This window comes from Doryrhamphus excisus, chromosome 1 (genome assembly GCF_030265055.1).
Source record: "Doryrhamphus excisus isolate RoL2022-K1 chromosome 1, RoL_Dexc_1.0, whole genome shotgun sequence".
In the NCBI taxonomy this organism is placed as follows: domain Eukaryota; kingdom Metazoa; phylum Chordata; class Actinopteri; order Syngnathiformes; family Syngnathidae; genus Doryrhamphus; species Doryrhamphus excisus.
In genome coordinates this window covers 19,528,602-19,551,040 of record NC_080466.1, presented here as the reverse complement: position 1 = coordinate 19,551,040, position 22,439 = coordinate 19,528,602, and the positions used below count along the sequence as shown (strand labels likewise).

The 22,439-nt window shown below is 40.4% G+C and overlaps 1 protein-coding gene across 4 annotated transcripts in view; it reads left to right on the top strand.

Moving 5' to 3' along the window:
• Window positions 1-22,439, top strand: part of npnta (nephronectin a) — a 55,799-nt gene that overhangs the window by 3,393 nt on the left and 29,967 nt on the right. For 2 of the 4 annotated variants that reach the window (XM_058046056.1, XM_058046053.1), the window contains exons 2-4: window positions 5,375-5,475; window positions 11,699-11,752; window positions 16,919-17,011. In XM_058046056.1, coding sequence (XP_057902039.1) covers window positions 5,375-5,475; window positions 11,699-11,752; window positions 16,919-17,011 — 248 coding nt within the window. The remainder of the gene's footprint in view (window positions 1-5,374; window positions 5,476-11,698; window positions 11,753-16,918; window positions 17,012-22,439) is intronic. The other 2 variants (XM_058046057.1, XM_058046055.1) reach the window with 1 other exon arrangement.

Sequence of the window (22,439 nt, the reverse complement as noted above, 5' to 3'; positions counted from 1 at the left end):
GTATTAAAAAAACAAGATGGCGTTGCAGCACTGTAAAAGTGTAACATTGCTAGGTCATACTTTTTCACAATATAACGGAAACATCTGGCTTGTACTGGCAGTAAGATTCTTTTTTTTATAGCCTATAAACACCCATTTTGTGTGCATAATAAAAGATGAAAGTACAAGTAGAATGTAATAAGAGAGCATAGATTTTATTAGATTAAAAGAATGACCTATTTTCATCACATAAATCTAACACGTCCTAGTAGGAAACAACAAAAACAACAACAGCAAGTGTGTGGCGCTGCACTGCTGACTGCTTCATGTTCCGACATGAAGCATGTTCATGCAGGTGTGGAGAGGCGCTACACACTAAAGAATGCATAGGACGGAGATCTCCATCTGCTTACATGCGTATAGCTCCAGTGATGGATGATGTTATTTACTTATTTTTTGTTGGGTTTTTTTTTACCACCCTCCACGCATTATGAACATGGCTACCTATTCCTTTCCGAGTAATTTAACCAAGGTGGATGAATTATTTATGTGCTGAGACCATTTGTCAAGAGCAGTTTAAAGAATGGTAGTGCAGCACAGTCCAACACGGTCTTATGAGGCAAAAAAATTCTGTCTTGACGAAAATTCTAATACTCAGTTATGATTGGCACCGTCTGAGTGGCGTTAACCAAGCAATGGCATGCATTGCATTGTAGCTACTACACAAATAAAAAGACAAAAAGTCCTCAAAAAGAGCCGTTGTTAGTTATTACAGAATGACTAAATTATTCTCCATCTAGAGAAATGCAGTAGAACACACTGCGGTGTAATTAATTTCCCCCCATTTTATTATTTACAACGCTTCATCCATAATCACCATGGCAACCGCCTATCTAATAACATGATGCCTGCCATTGACTGATTCCCAGCCAAAGGTGCATTTAATGATCATTTATGTACGTTGACGCCGCCGTATTGTACATTATTAACATCCAAGCTGATGGAGAGGCCTGTCAGCGTGCTCGTAATTTGCCTCTTTTTTTATAGCTCCAAGCTCACTCAGGTCTGATATGAATTCATTGAGAGAACATCCCCCGAGTGTGATATGGGGTGTCGGGGGGGGAGAGAGCCATTTATTACCTGGTCCCCCCTCGCTTATTGCCTTTTTGGAGAGAGCGCTCCTAACAGGCTTATCCTTGTGGCCCTGAAGGGTCCTTCACGGCCCACATCATTTTGTTCTCGCACACAGGCGCATGCCCCACCAAATGCTGCCACTTTTTATTCCACCCCAGGAAGCGGTGACAGTTGATTTCCTGTCCTGTCACCAACCCACCCCCCATCTGTCCACCACCACCGTGAGTCTTTGCCAAAAAGCGGTGGAGCAACACACACCACTACTCTGCAATAATAAGCTCACGACTCCCACCAGGTGACATTGGCGTCAGAAAATGGGGCATTTGGGCTTTCAAGGGTAGACAATGACTCTGTCAATAGAATCATATCATCTGGGTGTGTTGCTTTAAGAGGCGGCGTGAGGCCCCCCCCCCCCGCCAAAAAAAAGTTTGGGCTGAGACACTGTGAACATAAAGTCAAAAACAGAGGAAATAATATAAACTTTGTGCACAAAGACATTTACATTAAAGCTACATAAGCTACTCATACTTTAACGACTACAGTGTCGTACTGAAGTGTTGCTAAAGGCAGTTCGACTTCATGCTTATGCATAAAAAAAAGTTAATCACTGTATATTAAATATTATAAATGATTACTGTGTAGGGCTGCACGGCGGTCGAGTGGTTAGCACGCAGACCTTACAGCTCACAGCTAGGAGACCAGGGTTCAATTCCACCCTCGACCATCTCTGTGTGGAGTTTGCATGTTCTCCCCGTGCATGCGTGGGTTTTCTCCGGGTACTCCGGTTTCCTCCCACATTCCAAAAACATGCTAGGTTAATTGGCGACTCCAAATTGTCCATAGGTATGAATGTGAGTGTGAATGGTTGTTTGTATATATGAGCCCTGTGATTGGCCGGCCACCAGTCCGGGGTGTACCCCGCCTCTCGCCCAAAGACAGCTGGGATAGGCTCCAGCATTTCCCAGCTTCTAGTGTGGTTCTTCCTGAGGTATGATATGAGCTGTATTCAAGGAAGGCACCTAGCATAAATAGTTGTTTACAATTCACAAAGCAAAAGTAGGAAAAATTCCAGACCGTGGACGTACTAAACTTGCGAAGCTTTGTTGCCCTGTGGAGCACAACACAGATGGATGAGGTCTCAATATCTGCAGAAAAACCCATACCGATATGATTCGATATTCCGTTTTTATGATATTGGACATCCATCGTCAGTTTTTGTGTTAGCCTTGGTACACTGAGCAGCCAGGACAGACGTATGTCACGGAATTAATTCCTGTTCTATAGTTGTCATTGCACTGTCCCTCGTGAAACCACAAAAAGCCAAAGAAAAAGCAGAAACCTTGTTGAGTTTTATTTGTAATTCGACGACTACTAAATGTCTACTTCATACTAGGACTGTTGGGACAGTATAGCAGATATTGACATGTCAAAGCAGCACCTTAGCAAGCAATGTGAGGTCATACCATCTAAACATCATGGCCCCCACCTCACCTCCCTCACTTAGCATCCTTCAGGTTTTGGTTTCCCCTGCCAGATGATTGGCAGTGGGGGCGAGCATTACCATTTAGACGCTTAGAGGAGGCGATGATGTCAAACGTGGTGAGTGACAGTCGCACTTAGCTGCAACAAAGCAGCTTTTGTCTTCAGGAGCTATATAAAGACGAGACTGGGGCTGGTGGATTACTGTCTGCCACTGACAAGCTGCACTGTTTATCATCATACGGTACAGCCTAACCTTTAAATTACATCGCCCCTACATGTTGTACAATTTGGCTGTTGTTGTGTCGCCTTTGTGACGGTAAAGAAGGGAAAATGTGATGGTAACCCTAGAGCCACAAATGGCATATATTGCCACACCGGAATGTGGTATACCTGTCCTTGTCCTGGCTGCTCAGTACAACTAAAGTAACAAACATTTTCATTTTCTACCGCTTTTCCTCACAAGGGTCGCGGGGGTGCTGGAGCCTATCCCAGCTGTCTTCAGGCGAGAGGCGGGCTACACCCTGGACTGGTCGCCAGCCAATCACAGGGCACATATAGACAAACAACCATTCACACTCACATTCATACCTATGGACAATTTGGAGTCGCCAATTAACCTAGCATGTTTTTGGAATGTGGGAGGAAACCGGAGTACCCGGAGAAAACCCACGCATGCACGGAGAGAACATGCCGAGGGTGGAATTGAACCCTGGTCTTAAAGCAACAAACATTCATTCATTCATTTTCTACCGCTTATCCTCACGAGGGTTGCGCGGGGGTGCTGGAGCCTATCCCAGCTGTCTTCAGGAGAGAGGCGGGGTACACCCTGGACTGGTGGCCAGCCAATCACAGGGCACATATAGACAAACAACCATTCACACTCACATTCATACCTATGGACAATTTGGAGTCGCCAATTAACCTAGCATGTTTTTGGAATGTGGGAGGGAACCAGAGTACCCGAAGAAAACCCACGCATGCACGGGGAGAACATGCCGAGGGTGGCACGCGTTTTATTATTCTGTTATTGTTGTCGGCTCATTGTACTGAGCAACCAGGACAATAGGTTTGTTTCTTGTTCTGTGTTTGTCATCACACTTTTTCTCATGGACTTCAATGGTACACTCATCACAAATAAGCCCTTATTAACTCTACAGGCCACGTTTGAAGTAACATTTAAACATTCTTAACCCATTCAATCCCAGCCCCTTTCGTACTGGTTAATTTTGATGATTTTGACTGATCTTTCAAGGCACATATAATGTTGCGTTTTATGGCTGTATGAACATGGAAACTACCAAAAGAATGATTCAACTTTTGTCTTTCTTCAGAAAAAAATCTTTGTTTCTACCGTTTTCCTTGCTTTAGTAATCAGCAGTAGAACATTGGTAAGTTTCAGGAAAATATCAGTACCCGACTAAAAAAGGGAGAAAAACAGTTTTTTTTTGTGAAAAGACACTTTTTAAACATAACTTTCACTTTGACACAAATATGCTTTGCTTTTGTGACATCTCAAATATCTAAATAATGATACCGACATACCAAGGATGCTTCGATATGACTACGGCAGGATGAAGAATCGAACCCACAACCTTCAGGTTGGGAGATGACGATTCTACCATGCCGCCGTGTTTACATTTTCCTACAATTTATAACCTTCTGCACTTCTCACTTCCTCCTTCTTGTCATGTGTTTTTTTTTCGTGCACATTATCTCTGCTGAGGTCATTTTTATGGCATAAAAGTGCTCTGAAGTGAAATGCACTAATGGGGAGTTGCATCAAAATGTAAAAGACGTATAAATATGTTGTTGTGATCGGCCGTTTGGGTCGTCTTTGGTATTGAACGAGTTTACTGTCATTTTACATTTTGGTCTTCTTTTATTAGTAATATTGATTCATGTTCTACTGAGCTGCCAGGACAACTGCATGTGCTATGGTTATCATCACATTTTTCCTCTGCATCTTTCTATATGGTCATGTATATTGTTTTAATTTAGTTTTTTTTATTATAGAGTACAGCTGTTAAAATGTAATGGTAATGGTTTTATTTCATTTGAACATGCATCAGATTACAATTGAGTGCATCCCATAATCAGTTCACAGTTCCACATGTCCAAAAGGAGTAGGAAGAAGCAAAGCTTATTAAATCCTACCCCTCCATCTGGTTGTTTTACAATCAGTAACTGTTACATTTGTTCACTTCCTGCTTTCCTAATATAGTTTTTTTGTTGTTTTGGTTTTTTTGTTTTAAATGTGACTTAAAACATAGCTTTTGTAGTTTTGAAATTGTGACAGTTTGATTAATCCACCTTAAATTGTTTCGTATGAGTACATTACAAAACATCTATTCCCTTGCTTTCATTTACTATTTGCAAAATCTTTCCTTAAATGGATATTTTCTCCCAGCAATTCTCTAGCAATACGTCAGTGATGAGATAAGACGAAGGTAATCCATAAGTGAGTCTGCCAAGAAGCTTTTGTCTAGAAGTTTCTCCCTCTTGGAATGCAGGACAACAACCAAAAAAAAAAACATCCAGCTGCTTTTTTTTTGTCTGTCCATATGGCATCGTCTTTTTTGTTGCTGAATCTAATTTACACTTAAACTGACTTTCTCTGCTGCTCTTGCAAGGACAATATGTTTATTTCACTGGAAAAGTGTGTCATCAATCATATAGCCAGGTTATGTTTAAGAACATGCACACCAAGCAGCTGCATAATGAGAGAGAACACACTAACAACTTCATTGACTGTGAGCTCACCATGCGGTCTCGTTTGCAGGTCGGCAAGGCAGATGGCGTCGTCCAACGGGCTGTGTCGATATGGCACCAGGGTGGACTGCTGCTGGGGATGGACACGCCAGTCATGGGGGCACTGCCAGCGTGAGTGCTGCTGCTGCTGCTGCTGCCATTGTTGGAAGGGAACAGGGGTGCAGGTTGGGCTGGTGAGGTAGCGGTGGGGTGGCTTTAGCATTAGCACTGTTGCTACAAAGCAATGTTTATTATGTTTTAAATGTGTCAAATTTGTCTTGCTGCTGCAGTGTTATGACACACAACAAATATTTTACAACATATTTGACTGATAATAATTTGTTCCAAATTCTAACCGAAACGGATGCTAACCAAATCAATTTTCCCCATAAGAAATCATTACAATCCAATTAATCTATTCCAAAAATGCCAAAATATGTTAGCACAAATACATTTTTGTTGCAGAAAACAAAGCAAATTATACTTGGCCTAAGTCAAGCATAAAAAGGCTAAATGTAGTACTGTATTCTACATTAGCCACACCATATTGTATGCTAACTGGAAAATGTATGCAAACCTTTTTTACACTAACCAAGGCAGACCATATAAAAAAAAAATGTTTTAATGACAATAAAAGCAAACTAATAGCTAGATTTTTTTTTAGCTAGCTAGCACATGTAGCGATATAGATCAACATAATGGTCAGGCCATTTGTTGCAAGGTGGAATTGAATATTTTGCTCTTTTTGTGCGAGTCACACTCACTACACGCTTTGAATGGCCAACTAGCCTTTGCCCTATCTGCCCCGACGACATTTAAGATAAATTTGATACATACCTATAACAATGAGAAGATGGGTGTTGACACAGTTGGTCATGAAGCGACAGGGTTGTGTGTTTACCGCACTAGCGGGCTAACACTTTACAGGTGCCTCAAAATATGTAATAATTTCAGAATTAATACTTTCAAGTAAGATCTACTTAATGTAATATTAATACTGGTGCTCTTTTAAAAGGATTCAGGTGCTCTGTTTTGTTTTGAATGACATTTTTGTTCATGTTAGGTAGCAATGTTAGTGCTAATATGCTAACATGCAAAGCTAACAAGGCGTCTTGCTGGTGGGTTGCAGGGTGCTGCTGTTTCTGGGTTTAATTTTAAGCCTTTTTTCACGACAGGAAATGAGCATAAAGGGTATGTTTACTTAGTCCATTAGCTTCTCTTATCTCAGCATAATTGTCTAAATGACTCCCTGTGGTGGAAAAAGTCTTAAAGGCTTCAAGGCTCTGCATGTTTGTGTGTGTGTGTTTTTTTTTTGCTCATCTCCATTATTTGTTGCTCTGATCAGTCTTCAATTGTAAGTACTGTACTTTCATATGAGAAATATGTCGCACAAGGCTACTTGTGGTCTAAAGCTTGCAAGCAAACACCTAGTTTGTTGATTTGTTTGCGCCGAGGGCCATCTCCTTACTCAATCATGGTGACAGAGATCCTTCCGGCCAAGAGAATTTGCTGTACTGAACTCACGACACCCCCAGTGAGTTTGCATTCTTTGGTCCAGATTAATTTAATGTCTTTCCAAGATAAATCTGCCTTTTAATCCTTATCCTGCACCCAAAACAAAGAATGATATTGTTTTTTTTATCCAAACACGGCATAGAACAGCTTGTTCTCATGGTAGTTTAGCAACAAGTATGTGTGAAGCTGCAGCTACAGACAACATTAACTTGAGCCTGACAAGCATAGTTTTAATTATGCTTGGATTTAACTAATCCTGGTATATCACATTATTGCAATATTTTGCTAACCATGCCAATAATGTTACAATACAGTGATTATGTGAAAATCGATATATTGGGAAAAAACACTGACAATACAATACAATAGCTACGGTTTGGACATAAAACAGTATAAATCGAGCCACAGTACCATATAAGAGAAAACAAAACCTGAATGAACATGAGAAGCTGCTTTCAGGTGTTGCTGAGTCTTTGCACTGATGGAAGAGATTAGGTGAGCTTCTCAAACAGTGGCAACTCTTCTCCCGGAATTTAATGGATCACTATTTCTTTTGTAATATAATATGATATTATATATAGATATATAAATATATATCCCGAGGTGTAAGATTTAGAGGGTTAGAGGCGAGATGATCACTGCAGCAAGCAAGGAAAATCAGGCTAGGCGGTAAAAAAAAACAAGCTCTTTTGAAATTGTCAGGCTGAAACATTTTATTTAATGATAAGCTACTTACCATCGGGATCATCTTGCTGATACTTTTGAATTCAGTGCGAAGATTTATAAATCTTTTTTTCCCATAATCTGTTTGGGGGTGAAAATGTCGCCATCGTAACAACTGTATTAGCTGAATGCAATGTTTTAAGGAGCATTTTAACACTTTTTACTGTCATAGAAATATGAAAAGAAGTTAACCGCCCTATATGACACATATATGACAGGCATAGTATTTAAAGAAGTGGTGAGGGCTCTTGTAAAAAGAAGTTCACCCCGTTAATGCTGAAAGATTCATTCATTCATTCATTTTCTACCGCTTATCCTCACGAGGTTCGCGGGGGTGCTGGAGGCTATCCCAGCTGTCTTCGGGCGAGAGGCGGGGTACACCCCGGACTGGTGGCCAGCCAATCACAGGGCACATATAGACAAACAACCATTCACACTCACATTCATACCTATTGACAATTTGGAGTTGCCAATTAACCTAGCATGTTTTTGGAATGTGGGAGGAAACCGGAAAACCCATGCATGCACGGGGAGAACATACAAACTCCACACAGAGATGCCCGAGGGTGGAATCGAACTCAGGTCTCCTATCGGCGCTAACCACACGGCCGCCATGTAGCCCATGCTGAAAGATATCAGATCAGAATCGGGGGTTCTCACACTTTTCAACCTGCAAGCTACTTTTAAAATGACCCACTCCCAAAAATCTACCTCCTACTATAAGGATAGAAAACATATTTACAGTGAAGAAAATAAGTATTTGAACACCCTGCTATTTTGCTATTTCTCCCACTTAGAAATCATGGAGGGGTCTGAAATTTTCATCGTAGGTGCATGTCCACTGTGAGAGAGATAAACTAAAAAGAAAAATCCAGAAATCACAATGCATGATTTTTTTAACAATTTATTTGTGTGATACAGCTGCTAATAAGTATTTGAACACCTGAGAAAATGAATGTTAATATTTGGTACAGTAGCCTTTGTTTGCTATTACAGAGGTCAAACGTTTCCTGTAGTTTTTCACCAGGTTTGCACACACTGCAGGAGGGATCTTGGCCCACTCCTCCACACAGATCTTCTCTAGATCAGTCAGGTTTCTGGGCTGTCGCTGAGAAACACGGAGTTTGAGCTCCCTCCAAAGATTTTCGATTGGGTTCAGGTCTGGAGACTGGCTGGGCCATGCTAGAACCTTGATATGCTTCTTACGGAGCCACTCCTTGGTTTTCCTGGCTGTGTGCTTCGGGTCGTTGTCGTGTTGGAAGACCCAGCCACGACCCATCTTCAATGCTCTGACAGAGGGAAGGAGGTTGTTCCCCAAAATCTCACAATACACGGCCCCAGTCATCCTCTCTTTAATGCAGTGCACTCGTCCTGTCCCATGTGCAGAAAAACACCCCCAAAGCATGATGCTACCACCCCCATGCTTCACAGTAGGGATGGTGTTCTTCGGATTGTACTCTTCATTCTTCTTCCTCCAAACACGCTTATTGGAATTATGACCAAAAAGTTCTATTTTGGTCTCATCTGACCATAAAACTTTCTCCCATGACTCCTCTGTATCATCCAAATGGTCATATGCAAACTTAAGACGGGCCTTGACATGTGCTGGTTTAAGCAGGGGAACCTTTCGTGCCATGCATGATTTCACATCATGACGTCTTAGTGTATTACCTACAGTAACCTTGGAAACGGTGGTCCCAGCTCTTTTCAGGTCATTGACCAAGTCCTGTCGTGTAGTTCTGGGCTGATTCCTCACCTTTCTTAGAATCATTGAGACCCCACGAGGTGATATCTTGCATGGGGCTCCACTCCGATTGAGATTGACCGTCATGTTTAGCTTCTTCCATTTTCTAATGATAGCTCCAACAGTGGACCTTTTTTCACCAAGCTGCTTGGTAATTGCTCCGTAGCCCTTTCCAGCCTTGTGGAGGTGTACAATTTTGTCTCTGGTGTCTTTGGACAGCTCTTTGGTCTTCGCCATGTTACAAGTTAAAGTCTTACTGATTGTATGGGGTGGACAGGTGTCTTTATGCAGCTAACGACCTCAAACAGGTGCATCTGATTCAGGATGATACATGGAGTGCAGGTGGACTTCTAATGGGCAGACTAACAGGTCTTTCAGGGTCAGAATTCTAGATGATACACAGGTGTTCAAATACTTATTTGCAGCTGTATCACACAAATAAATTGTTAAAAAATCATGCATTGTGATTTCTGGATTTTTCTTTTTAGTTTATCTCTCTCACAGTGGACATGCACCTACGATGAAAATTTCAGACCCCTCCATGATTTCTAAGTGGGAGAAATAGCAAAATAGCAGGGTGTTCAAATACTTATTTTCTTCACTGTATATTTATATATTAGTGATGTCCAATATTGGATTCTTTTGCAGAAAACCGATATGCCGATACTGATATCAGCCAATACCCATACCGATATGTGTAACATGACATATCTCATATGTGTTGGATACAGCATTTTTTGCCAGTTTTCATGATACTAATATCTAACGATATCGCATTTTTATGCTGATACCGGGTCGATAATTATTGGTCCCCATATTTACTGGACATCCCTAATGTATATATACATGTATAATGCATTTACTATATTTATAAATATGAGTTTATCTGTATATTCTATATATAACCATCCATTCATCCATCTTCTACCGCTTATTCGGGGTCCTGTCAAGGGGACAGCATCCTAAGCAGGGAAGCCCAGACTTGCCTCTCCCCACCTACATTCCCAGACCACTTTGAGAGACATAGCCTCTCCAATGTGCCCTGAACACCTCAGTTTAAACAACATCAGTTTAAAGCAACCACGACTGTTGTGGTTAGAGCAGTGGGTCTCACTTATCGTTCCCCTCGGGGACAGAAATGTTTTCTCGTCCCGCCGATTTGAAATACTATTGAGGAAGTGACTATATCTATTGTCAGTCTGCACTGAAAAGTTGACTGAAGTCGAAACTGTAACCAGGAAAATGCAACAAAATAGATAATAATAAATGTTCAGTACAGCAAATTAGTACATGTTGGCAGATCTGCGGTAACATTGAAAGTCCTGCCCCGCCCCACTATTTGAGACACACAGGGTTAGAGGAAACAACACAATACCAACATAGGAATGAATAATATTGACTTGTGGTGGTGTCAGCATATCATTCATTTTTAATGTGGTTCATTTTGGTCTCCAACTGACCCCGCATTGGTTTTCAAAGCCATATCCACAGAGACCAGGATTTACTTTGACTGACTTTTCACTCTTTGTTTGGACAAATGCAGCGATTGTGTTTCCAACTCGGTCACTTGAGCTTTGAAAGCAGTGGGAAAAGTGATAGTGTTTTTAGTGGTAGTAATGATCTGTGGGCAGTGTTCTTATCGCATGCTTTTATTTCACCAGCGTGGAGTGGCTCAGGTATCGGTTCAAGTGTGTCTGCTTGAGCTAATGCGCAGAAGAAATGGGCTTAGAAGAGAGCTTTGAAGAGGAATAAAATGTTGAGATTTACTCTAAGCGGGGTCTTATCGTGTGACCTTTGAATGATTGAAATGATGCGGGCGAGAGCGCAGACATCCGCTAATGCATCAACACAAAGGACGTCTTGCAAAGAATGTCTGAAAACAAATCTTTACATGTATAAAAGTGTATTAATTAAAAAAAAAGTGATATGAAGGTGCTCTGCCAAGTCTCAAGGGGGGATGTGAAATAAGCAAACATCGGAGGCGAAAACAGCACTGATGGAAAATAGCGGAAATACACAAAGATACATAGAAATCTGTGGTGTAATTTTGTGTACTGTATGGTGTAATACTGCTAACTAACACTCTCGCTAACTAACCAATGCCCATCAAACTCACTAACAGGGCATTTGTGACCTCACAATATTGAAAGGACAGCCATGTTTCTACTAACAGTCCAGTTCAAATTTGGTATGGAAACCAATTCACTGTCAGCCAGTCTAGCATCACCGTTTTGGTACTGGCCCACAAAGAAGTAAAGTTTTTATTCCATACCGAAGTGGAGCGAACTGTTTTGTGGAAGCATGGCTATCTAACATCATCTTCATGTGTTTAACAACATCCCTGCTCCTGTTGTCTGGCCGTTTGTTTTGCAGCTTCCATCTCCTTAATTCGCAGGCTAGTCGGGATAAGGTGCCCCAAGCCCCAAGGTTAGCTCCACACAATCTAGCTTTATGGACATGCATTACTGGGGGGGGGGGGGGGGGGGGGGGGGGTTGTGTGTGGTGTGCGGGCACAGCCTGTGAATCTTATTTATAGATCAAAAGTCACCCCGATAACCTTGGTACTTAAACTCTCTCAACCTGACTGTAGCGGAAGCGTTGAAGTGTTTTGGATGACGCTGAGCAGTAATTGTGATCCAAGTGGGGAGATTTAGGTAAAAAACTGAAAACGGAAAAGAAAACCAGGGTTTTTATGGGGTTAGGGCATCCATTTACGCAGCATTACCTCATCACCTTAGACCAGGGGTCTCAAACACGTGGCCCGCAGGACACTAGTTTGAGGCCCCCGCCTTGATATGAAAGTTTAATGTTAGTGCGGCCCACGCAAGTTTGATATGGATGCTGTATGGTATCATGTACCCCAAAAAAATGATTACGTTTGATTAATGTTCATGTTAAAGGTTAAATAACTGTTAATAGTTATCCTCCCTATCCGTGTGGAAGTGGTAAGTTTTTGGCTATTTAAGTTTAAAGGAAATAACTTGAAGGCTACCGTTTAGGTCGCTAGCTCTCTAGTTTGCGAGTTAGCATGTGTCTCAAGACCCTGCAGTTGTGCAATATGTTGTAAATAAAAAGAGTATAAATGTGACTATAGTCGTGTTTTGTCATGTCTACAGGGCTCTAATAATGCTTTGTTAATTTGAATCTGAAAAAAATAATTTGTCTACCCACCAACTATATGTGGTTTCTTAAGTTTTTATTATTTGCCGTTTTATTATTATTATTATATTTATTTATTTATTATTGATTGATTGATTTTCTTTATTCTTCATTTGTTTATTTATTTTTCATCTTATTTTGTGAAGAAAAATAAAAAGTAAGATATTTGAGAACAGTGGAATGTTTTATCAGAGCTTTTATTGTAGAAAATTGGAACCAAAGTGAAGTTTTTTTAAATTTTTTTGTTTTTAATAAATGCGTTGTTTTTTGTTTTTTGGAGGAAAACCTTATGCGGCCCAGTCTCACCCTGACCCGAGCTCCAGTGGCCCCCAAGTAAATTGAGTTTGAGACCTGCCTTAGACATTTTTCATTTTCAGTACACATTAATTATTGTATTTTCTGAAGTTTGCCAGCATCTTCAGTGTTTACTGGGGTGGTTTGCAACTGAGTGTGTAGTTTCTGGGATTTCCAAATCTGAGGTAATGGTTCTTTGTTGGAAATGGGTGGATTGCACTCTTGAGGTTGGGCGACAGGTCTTGCCCCATGTAGAGGTGTTAAAGTATTTCTGGGTCTTGTTCACGAGCAAGGCACGGTTGGAGTATGACGTTGACAGGCGGATCAGCACAGCATCTGCAGTAATGCAGATGCTACTGGACGGTCATGTTGAATTTTTATTAATTTACTGATCAACTGATCGTCTCTTCAACATTGCGTGGAGGTCGGGAACAGTACCTTTGGATTGGCAGACCGGGGTGGTAGTCCGCCTTTTCAAGAAGGGTGACCGGAGGGTGTGTTCCAACTATAGGGGGATCACACTCCTCAGCCTCCCTGGGAAAGTCTATTCCAGGGTGCTGAAGAGAAGGGTACGACCGTTGGTCGAACCTCTGATACAAGAGGTCCAATGCGGTTTTCGTCCTGGTCGTGGAACACTGGACCAGCTCTACACCCTCACGAGGGTGCTTGAGGGTGCATGGGAGTTTGCCCAACCAGTCTACATGTGCTTTGTGGACCTGGAAAAGGCATTCTACCGTGTCCCTTGTGGCGTCCTTTGGGGGGTGCTCTGGGAGTACGGGATTGGTGGCGCGCTACTACGTGCTATCCGGTCCTTGGACAAACGGGGCAGGAGTCTGGTTTGCATTGCCAGTAGTAAGTCAAGCCTGTCTCCGGTAAACATTGGCCTCTGCCAAGGCTGCCCTTTGTCACTGATTCTGTTCACAATTTTCATGGACAGAATTTCTAGTCCAGATGCCTCCTGGACGCCTCCCTGCTGAGGTGTTCCGGGTATGCCCAGCCGGGAAAAGGCCCCGGGGCAGACCTAGGACATGCTGGAGGGATTATGTCTCACAGCTGGCCTGGGAACGCCTTGGTGTCCTCCCGGTGGAAACTGGGAAATCTGGGCTTCCCTACTGAGACTGCTGCCCCCGCGACCCGGACCCGGATAAGCGGAGGAAAATAGATGGATGGACTGATCAATCTATATTCCCACCTTCACCTTGGGTTGTGAACTTTGGGTCATGACCGAAAGGACGAGATTGCGGTCAAAATGATTTCCCTTCCTAAAGAAAGGGTTTTTTAGCCTGTCCTTCCATGCACTTAGGCACTTTCACAGTGTTTGCATCTGGTGTGACTTATGGACTACATGTTGAACAATTGTTTCAACACAACAGTGAGAAGTGCGTATCAGGGTTTCCAACAGCCACAACCCTTTGTGCCTCTGTTACGGCCTTGATTCTACCTTAGACAGTAGAAAATAGCTGGATTGATTCATACATATCACCGTTATTCATGTCATCTAGAAGTGTGTCAACGTTGTTTATTACTCCATAGATGGCAGGCTCACTTAGCGTAATCAAAATGGAGGCGTCACTACAGTCACGCCAAATACCTTGCAAAAGTGTGTCAGTCGTTGGATGTTTCGTCCTTGCTAATGGACCGACCATCCTATCAGCTATTTTTGGCCTTCCAGCTGCTGAGGGCATTTTTAGTTGATCAACCCCGCCGTCCATGCTCCGATCCTTCTGCCAAGTCTGACCGACACTTATAAATACTCTCGGAGTCCCGTTGATGGCCGCCTGTGATCCAGCTTATCCCAGCCAAGCATTCCTCGCCGCTGATCCAACTAGAGGCCAAAGCTTCTTTCTTTCATTTGAGGTTCCCGACAAGTGGGGAGACAAGTTTCCAACAACAAACTGATGGTCCACTGGATATTTGGAGTCCGGACACTTGATCCTCTGGGAGAGGAAGCGTCTAGCAACTTCGAGCCTTTTAATGATGATGATAATGATTGTCATCAATGACGTTGATGATTGGGGGGAGAAGTTTCCACTTTTAGCAGTAGTATCAGCGCTCACATTAGCGGGACGGCACCTACAGTATGAAAAAGGGAACACCCAAAAGAGTTTAACCACCAGACACTTGCTTCTTCCACCCTGTTGTATTGAAAGCCGTTGTCGCAAATGAATACCGGGGACACTGTCAGGTCTGTGATGCGGCACTTTTGTACAATCTCACTGCAGTGGTTTTCATTTATTTTCTGTCAGAAATGTTTCTGTGACTTGGAAGGCAACCCCCCCTTTTTTTTTACTATCATTGCAGTCATTGGACAGTAAGGCTTTTTTACATGCAGTTTTACATTCAAAAAGCAATGCCGTGAACATGACATTCAGTTCAGTATGCTAATAAAGGTCATTACACATAATTTTGTTCATAGAATCAATAACATTTCAATCAATCAGAATATGTAGCATTCGTTGTATACAGTTCATGTTCTGCCCCTGGTTAGCATTGCATCAAGCAACCATTAGAAATATACAAAAAGGGAAGATCAAGAAAATAATGAAGCCGAAATGAAGGTAACACACTACTTCATGTCAGCTGACCGAAATCATGTGACAGATCCTTGTTGATGTTTGAATTTTTGACGTTTGTTTGATGATCATGAGATTTTGTCTTTCGAGTGTGATCCAAGATGGCTGCGTAAACAAACCAAGCCGCACAAATACAACAGCCACACGCTAACCAGGCGGGCGAACGTAAACCAAGGCAACATTTTAGCATATATTTTGGATGTTCACTGAAAAAAGTGATAACCAGGGCGGATGTTAACCAAGGTACTACTGATTGCAGGGCCGGAAATTGTGCTTTAAAAAAATTAAAAAAAAACTTTTCAGAATTGAAAAACTCTTAGAAATTCACTGATTAAGGGCAGGTGGGGGGAATGAAAAGCATCTTTTTTTCAAAATCAAATAGATTTTTTAATAAATTGAAAGAGAAAGAAAAATCGAAATATATGATTTCATCGGACAGCAAAAAAAATAAAATAAAATAAAAATATATAATAATAAAATATAAAATAAGATACAAATATGTGTCATTTAGACATAAAATTTACCCAAAATATTCACCTTTTATGTTTTATTTTATTTTAAGCTCACAGTCATTAAACAAAACTAACATACTGAAACGTAAAAAAAATATTGAATGCTAATTTATTTCAGCAGTTCAATTCAAAAAGTGAATTTAAAGCTCATAAACCCCAATTTGAGTATGTCATAAAATGTGAAAAACTATTCAATATTGTAAACCACAAGTTCGCGCTCTAATTAAAAAAATGAACTGCCAGAACTTCCTGTGCCTTTAATTGGTGTCTGTCTTAATTGAACGACTGAAATCAAATACATTTTACAACATATTTCAATTCATTGGATGCAGTCCACAGTCCACAGCATTAATTAAGCCAGCGCTCAGTTCGGAAGAAATTAATGAGGCCGTTAATGAAATGTATCAGCCAGGGCCCAATAACAACAACACTGTTGACAATCATCTCTAAACATTACCCTCACATCTTGTTAGCCAGACAGTAATTACGGTCTAGAAGAGTTAATCCTCTTTGGAAGTATGCCAGTGTAAACATCAGGAATCCAACCTTGGAATGGGCATAAAAATCAATGAATTAAGAATTGAGTCAATGGAGGCAAAAATGGAGTGCACTACTTGGCTTCAACCAGCAGAGGCGCTGTTGATTACGTATGGTGCGGAATTTGTTAACTTTCTTCATAATCCATGTAGGAAATTTAGTCAAATGCCCATCTCCATATTGGTAAGATCATTGGTATTTGTCAGGAACGGCATCCGGAATAAATAGTCCTCAAGCCAAAATCAGTACGCGGATCAAAAGATCTGCTGTGGCGACTCCGAAATCAGGAAAAAGCCAAAAGAAACAAATCTATAGGGTCCAAATAAGGGTCCTTATGGGTGGTGTCGACGGTACCACCCGAGTGACAAACCACCATACCCCTAAAGTTTCATCAAAGCACAATAAACAAGCCTTAAAGATTAAGATTAACCATTCGGCTACCTTTACAGCTATACACTTTAAAGCCTCGTTGGTGAATCAGCCGTGCCATTAAACGCTCTTCCTCCCCCCTCTTCTAGCGCTGTGCCAGCCAGGCTGTAAACACGGAGACTGCGTGGGACCAAACAAGTGCAAATGTCACGCCGGTTACACGGGGAAGACCTGCAATCAAGGTGAGCTTTCAGAAGCTGCTACTAGTGTAAACAATAAATAGTGTCAACATGGATTTACACTACATGGAAGCACAATTGTGTCTGTGTATGTTTGTGTGTTTTTTTTTTGTATTTGGATATATGTCATAAATCAATCTGTGGCGGTCGAAATTAACTAGTGGCGGGCCAGCACACCGCACGAGGGCCATGTAAACTAATGTGGTCCCTCAATGGTTATGGCCCATTCCATAAGAGCCACCAAGTGAACCCAACTTTGTTTTCATCCCATGAAGGACCGGCGAAAGAGCTGACTCAGCACTGAGTGAGCGCTTCCTTTGCCGTCAAGATAACATCTCAATTACTCACTAGACAACCCCGAGTGGCTGTTTTTTTGTGTGTTGTGTTTCTGCATCACTGACAGGTTGCTCGTGCTGAAAAGCTCCCACTTTAGCTGTAAATCCGCGCCGGAGCTTGGAGGAATTCATGCCCTCAGACGGGAATAGGATAGTGTGTAATTAAAAGCAAGGGGGTTCGCTTGAGGAGGGGAGGTGTTGAAATCCTTTCCGGAATGTTCCAAATGAGTCATTGTGCGTGTCGGGTGTATAGGTGGCTCCCGTCTGCCTCGTCCAGACGTCTCTGCTTTGTCGTAAGACGTAAAAGGATCCAACTGCTGCTTATCGGAACGCTTCATTTTCTCCTAAGAAGCAGCCGTGTGTCACTTGGAGATTTTTTTTTTCCCCTCATTTCTGGATAAGGCTTTTTTTCAGCATTGATAACCTCGGGTGTTTTGAAGTGGCGCATGCTATGGAAGCCATTTTAATTATTCAGAAGCCATAGATTAAAGTTGCTCATTTAAATTCTGCCTTCATTAAACATTGATTTGAGCTTTACAATTGATGTGCGTCGCCCCGCTGGAACCGCTCTCTTCTTATCACTACCAGCGGAATATGCCATTTAAGGTCAAAGTGTCAAACCTCATAGCATTTAAATCAGATGATCTGGAAGTGCGTTGCAGGCTCCATGTGGGATAAATCAAAATGCAGATGAAACGCGTGCGGTGAAAATGAAGCTGCACCTGCATTAGTTCTAACAAGTGGACACGCATTCTTTTGCTTTAAGTGGGTGGTGAAGACGGACACATGACTCTGCGGGTGGGATGACCAACAATGCACTGAAACACAAACACTACTTTTTTTTAAAAACTCTGAACCAATCATGAGCTATAGGGGAACTCACAACAAGCTTGTCACAACATTGGAAAACGCAAGAGGTCATTACTCAATATAACACCCTGACTCACAAAGACTGCTAAACTCATCATACACCAACTTAACACTCAAAAGTCACCTAAATAATATCAAAGTACCAATACGGGTTTAAAATATACCTTTTTCCCAGCAAATCCCAGCAAAGCATTTCATTGGTTATTCCTGCTGGGGTGCTGCAATGATGTCAGCCTCTCTCTTAACAAACTCTTCAACTTTTCATAGCTCATGATTAGCTCATGTCAAATGAAGAGTTGTCTGGCCCTCACAGACTCGTTTGCACCATAATGGGCCATTTTATGACATGCGCAGCATATAGTCTGTTGTGGTTTATACATGGACAAATCTGTTTTTCTGTCTACATTTAGAGAGAAAAACAGATGCACTGTCTTAAAAACACTGGTGCACCTTATATACCATTTTATGGTTGTAAATAAAATATATCTATTTTTGGTCGTTTGGGAGGATTGCATTGCTACTAGCCATTATTTAAAAGTAGGTCTAATGAAAACAATATACCTGAATGCTCTCTCCCAAAATTCTTTAGTCCTTTATTTACTAATATTGTTTTGTGTATTATCATTTTTAACTGAATTTTACTTTATTTATTTATATCTGTTTATTTATTTATGGAATGCATTGCTGATATTTAATTATTCCTATTTAATATTATTGAAACGATGTGCCCCCAAAATATTGACTTTTATTTTATCAAATCCCTTTGACTTGTTTGTAATAATTTTAATTTGTAATAATTTTTCGATGAAAAAATGTAACTTTTAAGACAAACATACTCACTTTAATAGAGTTACTGATTATTGACTTTAATAAAATGTGTGTTTTTGGTAAAATAATAATAAACCCACATTAAATTTTAGAAAACATATACAAAATAATAATAATTGAACTTTTTTTGTAATATACACAAAAAATCCAAAGTCACATTTAGCTTTTTCCATTATGCAGGACTTAAGTGCCTTTTTATTGCCAGCCCCATCTTACTATTTATTTGACTCCCTCTTCTCTGCCTATGTACATAATCTAAACGGGATGGCATATAAATGAATGATTAAAGGAACAGCTGTCAGGAATAATGATATGGAAAATTGCAAAGATCCTCCTCCCGATGCCTGTGAGGATTTGGGATTTTAATCAGCCTGAGTAAATAAACTCATCAAGGTGATAATCTGTGTGTGACTCCCGGCAGCAGCAGAGCACCTAATAAGATGATAATGACGTGGAAGGTGGCTTTAATTAAAGTGATCTTGACCTGCTATTTAAAGACTTAGCCGGAGGAAGCTTGTCGCTAACATCACACGACCTCCACTTTGTCTCCAAATACAAAACATTAGATCAGAGTCACAGCTTGTTTAACACTCTGTTGTGAAAATGTTGTGATATGATACTGTGTAATTCACACCGCTTGTTATACCTTTACTGTGTTTAAACTGTTGATTATTATTTTGCTTCATAGAAGATGGTGGTAGTATTTACATGACCAAGGAATTATTGGCAGCAAAATTAAATATTTCCATTTAAAACTCATGAATTCAACAATAGACGTGTTCAACACAAGAAAAACAAGAGGAGGATCAAGTTGTCATGTTCATAATATTATGTAATAATGTTGTAATATGATGCGCAACAAGTCACATTTTAGACATATTTATAATTTTTATGAGAAAATCAGACAATATTACAAGAAAAATATAAAAATTATGAGAAAACTCCTCATAATAACGTTGAAATATTTCCAGAAAGGAAGTCGTACTTTTTCAAAAAAAAAAAGTCCTCATTTTATGGCAATCCAACGTTAAATAGAAAAAAAAAAACTACTACAAACAAAATAACTTAACACCACACGAAACTGCGAAACTGCATAATACAGTCTTCTGAAATTTGTAATACTGTGAATCTACAGGATAAATTGAAATATTTTAGGGAATAATGTCGGCTGAAGAAAAAGAAAGTGGCGCAAGAATTGAGGTGTAGTTTCACAAAAATAAAGTCATAATTTTTCACGAAAAAAGTTGGACTATTTGCGAGAGGTGTAATTGTAATAATATAATACACATTTTGAGAGTAATGCAAATTTATGAAAGTAGAATATGCACTTTTACAAAATGATGTTGTACTACTTACAGTTAGTCACAGTCATACGCAAATAAAATTGTAACTTTCCAAGAATAAAGTTCTAGACCAGGGGTGGGCAAACTACGGCCCGGGGGCCGCATCCGGCCCGCCAAGTGTTTGAATACGGCCCGCCCAATCTTTCAAAAGTATTTAATTTAAACTCAACATACAACCTGGCATCATGGCCTGAGCCAACCTTTTGATGGTTGTATCAATTTCGTTGTTTGACATGGTCTGTTGTTTACAAAGTGCTCCTGAAAAAAGAGACACAAGCGCATAATAATAATAAAAATTAAAATAATAATTATTATATTATTATAACTATTATGATTATTATATTTATTATATTAATGCTAATTATTATATTAATTATATATAATAATATTGTTATATTTGCATATTTTACATAATAATAATATAATAATTAGTATTTTAATTTTATTTTAATTATTATAATATTTTATTATTTTTAAAATATTTAAATATAAATCTAAAATAATAAATAATAATAGCAGATTGCATGACAATTTTACAGATACAATAATACCAGGTGGACTGTTACGTGTAAAATATATAGTCTGCCCCCCCCCCCGGAAATTTTGTTATATCAATGCGGCCCGCGAGTCAAAAAGTTTGCCCACCCCTGTTCTAGACAAATGTAACTTGACAAGAATAGTTAATAATTATGTTGAAATATTTTGAGAATGATTTCATAGTTTTACGAGAAAAACAGGTCGTGCTTTTACAGGAGGTATAGCTTACGGGATCACTGCAGGGACATATGAGACGGCCGCCGCTAGCATAGCCTAGCTACCAACCCAGTTAGCCGTATTCTAAATGTAAGAAAGTGTCTCTAACTCAGTGGGAAAGATGCCAAAAATTTACCACTTCCACATTTTATTGAGGGAGAAGTTGTTGTTTTTTTTTACCCTATCATGTTGGACATGTTGTGGCTTACCACATCAATATATTATATATCAATATAAAATATCAATATTTTTGGACTTCATATTGTTACTAAAAAGTGCCCGCTTAAACAGACGTCGGCATACTATACAGAAAATTTGAGACATGATGTATTATTAATGTCATCATTAGCGCTCGCGTGTTTTTGCAATAGCAGATTGGAGGTTTTGTCCAACCGAATAAAAACAAACAAAGGGAACATTAAAGGAACTGCCTCATACCTTCAAAGCTTCGGCATCGGGCCATAGGTTCTTTCTTCTTTCACAGCAGGCTTCCCAGCCTTCTTTCAACCCCCCCTTTCCGCAACTGACACTACACTCGTTTCTTTTTTTTGCACAAATGGAGGAATACAATGTCAACAGACTGCAGTAGGTTACAAAAAATCCTTCATATTTCTTTCATAAGTTACAAACAAATGCACAAGCAATGGTTGTTTGTAAACGTCTATAGCTACTATGTGATCAGTATATGACAATGTCCTACTTGGCTGGGCAAATTATGATATGATGAACCAATTTTCTGTGATTCCTGACGCTGAATAGTTTGCAGTGTGACCATGACGCTGAATGAAAGATCTAGCGACAAAAAAAGTAGCTAAGAAAGGATGTGATCTTATTCTGCTTTAGCCACAAAGAAGGAGCTGAGAAAGGATGAAAAGGGGGCGGAGATAGACTCTTCTTCCCACAAGTGTAATCCTCTTTACTGCGTAATGTTCCTCTGTACTTTTCAGGAATGAGGCACGGTGGTCAGAGGTGTTCTAATCTTGTTTTTTTTTTTTTTTATCCTCCACTTTCTCTCTTTTTAAATGTAAAACCTTTGAAAGGAGAACAGCCGGCAGTCTATTTGACTCCACCCATGTGGTCCAGTCTCCTTCCTATAATTCAACCTGTGGACCATCAGCTGGCGACTGTAGTGGCGGAGGGTGAGATTGTTCTTACAAGGAGTCGATGTCCTCCTTTGTTGGGGGCGCGGGGGGGAGGGGGGGGGGGTTGAGGTTGTCCGTTTAGACTGAGCCTTGAGGAATGCAAGCATGAATGCAAAGCATGTCTTGAGCTTTCTTGAAGGCTATTATCCACCTGGACGCC